This window comes from Haliotis rubra, unplaced genomic scaffold (assembly GCF_003918875.1).
Source record: "Haliotis rubra isolate DU_JTF1 unplaced genomic scaffold, ASM391887v1 Scf475, whole genome shotgun sequence".
Lineage (NCBI taxonomy): Eukaryota > Metazoa > Mollusca > Gastropoda > Lepetellida > Haliotidae > Haliotis > Haliotis rubra.
The window spans coordinates 210,333-218,573 of NW_025767163.1; the positions used below are offsets into that span (position 1 = coordinate 210,333).

At 41.3% G+C, this 8,241-nt stretch overlaps 1 protein-coding gene across 1 annotated transcript; it reads right to left on the minus strand.

Annotated features, from left to right (window-relative positions):
- Positions 1–13: 13 nt before the first annotated feature.
- LOC124290794 lies at positions 14–806 on the minus strand. The gene is made up of 2 exons (XM_046727620.1): positions 708–806; positions 14–376 (listed from the first exon to the last, which is right to left on the minus strand). The coding sequence occupies exons 1-2, from the start codon at positions 804–806 to the stop codon at positions 14–16; spliced, it is 462 nt and encodes a 153-aa protein (XP_046583576.1).
- Positions 807–8,241: the final 7,435 nt, after the last annotated feature.

An 8,241-nucleotide genomic window follows, 5' to 3' on the forward strand; every position in this document is an offset into this window, starting at 1 on the left:
CTCACTGGCAATGTCACACACTAATTTTAATGTATTCATCTTTCACAACATCAAGCTCTGTGTTTGAGATGAGGACATCATTCTCTAGAAGATTGTCAATTCTCTTCTGTGGGACATTTTGCAGCATGGAATTGTCAACCTGTGTCTGTAAAATGATAGCCGAGGCAAACATGTGATGATTACTGCTCTGCCTGTCTTTACTCATGTCCTGAACATCGACATGAAAATTTAAATTGTCGCCAATGATGCGAAACCTGCGTCCCTCACTGACAGCCTGTATGACCCGGTCATTGAAATGTCCTCCAACCTCATTCAACAGAAAAAGGCTCCTCCCATAACTGAGAGACACAACAATTTGCTGTAGCCGATCAAAGACCTGAAAATAAGGAATTGGATTCTGTAAATTTATGCATACATTCGCATGACATATACTGAGGTAAAAAAACAGGGATCACATGAAAGCACAAGTGATCCTTTATTTTTTCAAGGTTTCTTCACAAGCTTTGTATTGCATAACTTTTGAATAAAGATGAGTAAAGGAACACTTGTGCTTTCGTGTGATCCCTTATTTGCTTCCCTCAGTTTACATTGATTTGCACATTTGAAGCAAATAATCAAGAGGTCTATTCCAAGAGACATATTTCCTTTTTATCAGTACACAAAAGCTTTTTCTGTTATCATATTGATTGAAAAAATATATGATTTACCTTTTGTTCACAGGTACTGTCATGAAGGCACATTGTCATGATCCTCTGCACCCTGCTCAGTTCATGATGCCGAGCCTGTACTAGGATACTGTAAGCCATTCCTATTCTTGGCAACAGTGTTTCCAACTTCTCCGGGGTTACACCACCATATCCAACACTGACTGTAATCATCATATTCAGCAATTCAGGAACTTTGACAGCAATTTCTTCCACAACAGTTTGCCATTTGAAATCAGTAAGATTCTTATAGTCTTTGGCCATAAGTTCAGACACATAGCCATGTTCAACATTCCTGCGGTTCAACTCTGAAACACTATGGTATACTTTTTGAAGAAAATGTTTTTCTATGGCTGATTTCAAATGTGGAATCTTCATCATTGCTTTAGCAGCAGAGAAAACTGAGAAGGAATCGATAGCTTCTGTCAAAAGATAGATATCAGAACAAGTCAAACTCTGTCTCAAGGAGGCATCACAGTTTATAAAAGAATTGGCAAGCAACTGACTGGAGCCTAAAGTTCTGGACATATTGGGTGATGTGGTCTTGGTAGTAATCTTGCAATTCTTCCCAGCTGTTTCAGAGTTATCTGGATCTTTGAAGTATGTATGATCATGATAATCAAGCTTTGTTGTGCTCACATTACACTGATAGCCTACTTCATCAATGAGTGCCACCTTATCGGGATCAGAAGCCCCTGACAGTGAGGATGATGTATGTTCCTCAGCAGACATAATTAGTCGTCTCTGTACTTTTCTTTGGTTAGAAATCTTGGTTTCATTGGACACTGAAGGAGTCAGGGGTGAGGATGCACATCTGTAAGCAAGACGTGAGGTGAGGTGAAATTGGATTTAACATCGTGCTTGAGAATATTTCGCTCATATGACGACGTGCATGCGTGTGTGTGTGTATGTGCGGCTATTTGTACTAGCCCAGACTTAAGCTCGTTTTATAGTGCTATCCCACTGAGATACCATGCCGCAGTGAAGCATGGATACCCCACTCAGACACATTATACTGACTCCGAGCAGACTAGTCCTTGTTGTACCCATTAATGCCGAGCGCCAGGCAGGGACCAACAAGTACCATATTTTAACGTCTTTTGGTATGACGCAGTTGGGGATTGAACCCGCGACCTTCCGCTCTCCGGGCGGACGCTCTTACCACTACACCACGGAGGCGGTCCTGTAAGCAAGAACACGGATATAATTATATTGTGATTCCAGGCGATGACATGTTATTTCATAGCTATAATGATTAAAAATTGTAGGTTGTGCATGCTTGATTAACTGCTTACACCACTGAGGTCAAAGTTTTTTTATTTTAGGATTTGGCACTGTTCAAACCAACTGCAAATAATAGGTTAAATATGGATTCAGGCTCAGCCCCACAGAATGTACATAGATTAGTCTCCACAATGTGCATTTCAGGTATGTATTGACTGGACAGATTCTGTGAAGCAGCCTGAATTGCACCCATCTTAGTATCATGAGTGGTTTTATAGGGTTTTATGAAAATATCATTCCAATTATGATGGTGTGTGTTCCTGTGCATAGAGATCAGGTCATAATTCAGGTGAAGTTAAGCAATATTTGATAATAGCAATTTTTCCTATAGGAGTTACAGTTCATGTTATCCATTGTTCAGTTATATTTTAAATTATATAAATCATATTTTCAGAATTGATTTTAATGATTTGGTTAATATCAACCTAAAAGATTCTACTCCAAATCCAGAAACTTCTTGGTTCCAAGGTCGGTTTAAAACTGATCTGATTTTAACATTACAATTTCTACAACTTCCTATCCAAACAACTTCTTATATATCCCTTTATTGATGTTTGTATGAACACACTGAGGGGGCTCACCGTTTTGTTTTAGTTGATTTGCTTGATTCTTGACACAATCATGAATGATACATGTGATAATACATGTATATTGTAACACCCTCAGGGTGCACGTGGGAAAACAAATAACACAAGGAGACGATGAAGTAGAGAGCAAAGTTTGCTGTGATATATGCAAACTTTGTTTTAATTTTGTTTCAATGGCAAGAATGTAGATGATTTTGTTAGCAATGCAATAAAATAAATGATGCCAATAAATATTACACACTACTCGGCCTATATATATATATATCTAATGACAAGGCTCAGTCTCCAAGGAAATAGTTATTTTGTTATTTCAACTCAAATATCTTGCAGAAATGTTACTGAGTATGTAATATAGTTATTAAATTGATTGTAATTTGTCTTAAAATATATACCTAGAAGCAGTTATGATGATAAATTTAAGTCAGTAGAGGTACCAGGTAAAAACTAGAGCAGGAGCCTTTAATCAGACCGAAAGTCTTATTGTATCTAAATCGAGTGAATCGAATCCGAATGCGAATCCGAATCGAGTGTGTCAGGCCTTGACCAGTGATCGTATTTATAGGCATCATCAGGAGGTCATGTGACCTTTCTCAACCAATCAGAACACAGATTTGATGGCTTGCATACAAGAAACACTGCATAGGCAGCGTCATTTCTAACACAAGTAAGTGATTACTAATTGTCCTTATGTTGTCCTTCTTGTCCGAATACAATTAGGACACAGTAGAAATAATCAGGACATCGAGACAATTTGTAATAATAAAACGGACAATATCTTTCCGTCAACGTAGCGTCAGTAGCCGCCATCTTGGTTTGTGGTCGGCTCTATGACAAGTGAAATTTACAAAAGCATCAGTTTCCTTTATCATATGGTATTGTCCTTATGTTAAATAAAGTGTCCGAAAAGATCAACCATGATGGACAAGGGAGATTTGTGTAAACATGTGATATAACAAGAATAAGGACAACGATTATATTCAGGCCAAGCGGCGGGACGACATTTTGACAGACGTCAAATGTATACTAAGACCGTTGACAACTTTGGCCCAGTGTAGCATCAATATGCCCTGTATCCAGGAATTGATGTTGTCCTATGTGTCCTTCGGACTACATTTCGGACTACAATTCGGACACGAACAAGTTTGCTAAAATATTTGGTAAATGCAAACAGAGAAAACGGACAGCAGACTGTCAAATAGTGCCTAGAATGATTGTCGGCAACAAATGCCAAAACACGAAACGACTGTCATATTGCAGGTACAAATGTAGGAAATACAGGTGGTTATACATTGTCCTCTATATCGTAAAGCAATGCATTTCTACCATAGAATGCAGGAAAATACCAGATAATGAATATGTGGCTTTGATATAGAAACGGACATCCAATTTATAATTAGTCACTCAGCCTAACGTAAATGTTGTTGACAGGTCACCGTAACCCGAGAAATGCCAAACAGATCAAATTCGTTATTCAGTTCAATCAAGTGTAATTTTCATTAGTATCCATCAGGGAATACACTTTAAAACACTTCGGAGTAAGAAAGTTATCAGAAAATAGTCATTAACAAGTGTAATAAGTCATTGTTTATCTGGGTCAAAAGTCACACTTACTTTCTATAAATAGCCACGAAGCAGGAGTGTACACAAGAAATAGTCCCTTACAAACATCGGTGTTAACACTCAAAATACACAATGATTCAAGACAGTGAATAAATACATCATTTGGAGACATGAAATACATAAGTCTGTACAATAATAGTACAGAATGACATCAGTAGTAGAATCCTTCATGGATGTAAATAGCGTAGTGACACACGGTGGTAATTAGGTCATGTCTGACAAGTGCTGCTACCGCGAACGTTCAGTGCTTGATAAAACATAGCTGTCAACAGTGAATATGCCCCCTTAAAGATGCCTCAGATCTGTGAACTTCAGAACCAGGTAACTGTCTATAATGTTGTTAGGTTATTATTTAATTTAATGTTAAAAATATGGATGGACATTTGCAGATAGATCGTGATATAACGAAAATAGGTGACGCTTGTGATTGACAAAGTTTACATGATGTTTTTAATACTTATACTATCAATTTAGATTCTATTACACTTCCCCCCTTCCCACTAAAATCCGAAATACTCCTGTATTTATAATGGTTGTCTATGCTTCGAGGCGCAGCGGCACATCGTCTAGTTGTTTGAGAAGAGGATCCAGGTCGTGGTCTCTCATGGTGGCAAGACTTACCATCATCTGCACTTGTCTGGCAGCAGCTGAGGGCAGGTTGCTCTCTTTTTTCTGCTCGGGCCACCATCACCAGGAACTTATACTGGTACAGTCTCATCTTGTGCAGTTCACTCAACTCGACTTTGGTGTCTCCAGTGCCAGGAAGTCCTAGGAAGTTATACTTGTCAAGAAGGTCCTGTCTACTGGATGTCGGCATGCAACCTCTGAGCTCTTCCTCAAACTTCATAGCTGCAAACTCCCAGCTCAGCAGCTTCTTGTCTGCTGTCATGGCCGTCCATCCCTTAGGTGGCCAGAGGATGGAGGTCCCACCAAGGTGAAGAGGACTTCCCCGCCTGGTCCATTCCCTCCGGGCTGGGGGAAACTTGGGCATCGCACCTGTTTTCAAAAGGTTGTGTGCTTGCTTCATGGTACTTCGATGTGCTGAGGTCAGGTCTGTAAGGCACTGTTTCTTGGAGCTTGTAGCAGGCTTCTCTCCTTGTGAGCTACGCTTTGGAGGATGAATGGTCGATGGCCAAGAGAATGCGCGTTTCACCTCGGACATTGGAACTTCAAAGCCTAGTTGTCCGTTACAGCCTTCGAGAATCCTAGGCAGGTGGGCAAGATCCACTGGTGTCGACGAGTTTGATGGCCGCTCAGGAGTTTCTCTTCCTACTAATTGGAATAGGTTTCTCGCAAGGACTTCTCCAATGATTGTGTTCTTTAAGATGTTGGGAGATAGATCGAGTTGGACCCAGCTGAAAAGACCACCTGTAATCTTGAAATCGAGAGTTATGTCCTCTTTTCCAACCTTGACAGCATTCAGATGATAATGTGGGCCTTGAATCCTTGGTGCTTCCGGATCATATGCCTCTAATGGATTGGAGCTGGTGAGGTCATCATCAAGAGTTTGTTCTGCTGCTGGTATGTCTAATGATAGTACCTCTTCAGGAGAAGTCAAGCTCCACCCAGCCTCCCATTCCTTCCTGGTTCGGTGCATGAGTGAGTCGGTATTGCCGTCTTCCAGCCACTGGAGCACAAGCTCCCTCGCTCTGATGGCTGGTTCATTTGATGCTGGAGTATAGTCAAGGGCACGAGCATAGTCCTTAGGGCGTAGCGAAAACCAGAAACCGTTTGCTTCAGTTAGCAAAGACCCATCAATAGCCTCATCCTGGTGCTCAGCTTGTACGTCCATCTTTAAGTCGCAAGCTCGACGAAATGTTCGCCCTTCATCGCACCACACACAGAGGACCCGTAGCGTGCCATGATCATCACGTGCTACATGGTTCTTCAACTCCCTCTTGGAGGCACAGACAGCAGGACACATCCAGCAGGTGAATTTCCCCATTGCTGAAATAATATATTAAATATTAGCACTTTACCATGGCTGATACGACCATCATATATAGTATTCATGGAGATGAGAGCCCTGTCAAGTATGTTCAGTTTTTCCCTTCACTCATTAGTTCCTAATGCTATCCCTGACGAAAAAAATGGATGTACCATGCAGAAACTCCAAGATATAAAACCGGTATCCATTCTTATTTCCAGATAAGTATAACCCTGGTAGGTGCCCTCTCACATATTTGGGTATAAAAGTACAAGTGTATATGTGTCCCAGTGAGTTGCACTCGCCATTTTGCCATAATGTCCAAAAGTTAGACAACAGAAAAGTTGCTTCTCCAATTCAGTCAAGGATAACATCATCATCTCGGACAGGAACAGGTGAACATTAGATATTCAGCACATCATAGGGCTGACAAACATCTTCCAGATATGTTAACAACCAGATCATCCAGGGAGCATCGGGTAAGGGGACTTGAGAATTTCATCAGGCAGAAGTAATGTTTAGTGTTAATTATTATGTTTATTGTTGAACAAATATTTACAGCAAACAGTCATCAGAAAATCATGGAAATCATGGGCCTAGTCTCTTGTTTTGCATCTGCTGATCCATCTGGGCACATTCCGTCCCAAGTATGGAAGTAGTCTGTCAATGTGGATTGCCTTAGCCATCTGATGTTGCGACTTCTTCACCAAGTAAGTGAGATCATCTAATTTTCTCAGTATGACATATGGACCTTTCCAGGGCGAGGTAAGTTTGCTGCAGACGCCAACCCTCCTGACTGGATTTAGAAGCCAAACAGGTTGCCCGGTGGTGAGAACACGCTTCTTTGCTCTAAGGTCATAGTGACGCTTCTGGTAAGTTGTTCTCTTCTTCAGACATTGTCTGCTTATGTTGTGGATGTTGACCAGCTTTTCCTTCAGATGACTGATGTACGTGTCAAGAGTTTTATTTTCCTGGTCCTTATCTTTGGGACGTATTATCAGAGCTTGCACTGGGAGGGTAATCTCTCTGCCTAGGACCATCATGTTTGGTGTTTTACCTGTGGTTGCATGCTCTGAAGCTCGATATGCCATCAGAATCTGAGGTAGGAATTCATCCCAAAGACCGTTGGTCTGATTCTGCATACATGGTCAGCATCTGTTTTAAGGTGCGGTTAAACCGCTCAACACAACCATTAGACTGTGGATGCAGACTTGTTGTCCTTGTTTTATCAATGTGGAACAGGTCACACATTACCTTGAATACAGCAGACTCGAAGTTTGAGCCTTGATCAGAGTGAAGCTGCAGTGGTACACCAAAACGACAAATAAAGGTGTCAATGAAGGCCTTAGCAACTGTCTTTGCCTCCTGATCAGGTAATGCAACAGCTTCTACCCACTTCGTAAACTGGTCTACCATCACCAGAATGTATCTGTTACCATTCTTAGACTTGGGGAGGGGCCCAACAATGTCAATAGCTACCCGTTCCATTGGTTCACCAACCTGATAGGATCCCAGTGGAGACCTCTGGAGGGTAGGAGACTTTCTAGCAGAGCATCGATCACACAGAGAACAGTATGTCGATATGTCATCTTTCATGGCTGGCCAATAAAAAGATTGTCTGACTTTGCCCAAAGTCTTTTCAGAACCCAAGTGGCCAGAGGAAGGAACATCATGACAGTATCTCAAGACGTCATCCTTCTTTAACTCAGGTACTATGAGCTGCAGAACTTCCTGGTCCTCGTCTTCACTTATCCATCTACGATACAGTAGCCCCATGTGAACCTCAAGTCTTTCCCACTGTCTCCACAGAGTTTTCAGGGAAGAGGTAAGATGGGAAATGGTATCCCACTTGGGTCTTGACAAGCCGTCTTCTTTAGCGGTAAGAAGAATGCCAATGTTTTTGTCCTCTAGCTGCTCTTGTCTTAGTTGTGCTATTTCCCATCCATCGAGCAGACGAAGTCCAGATTTGGTGAGGCAACCATTCTCAGAAGATTTTTGTCTTGTGATAGCTCGAGAAGCTAAAACATTGCTGCTTAATTCTGGAGAACCATTTTCATCAACAAATTTGATGCTACCTTGTGCAGACTCTGCTTCATCATCACTGAGACTCGGATTAGAA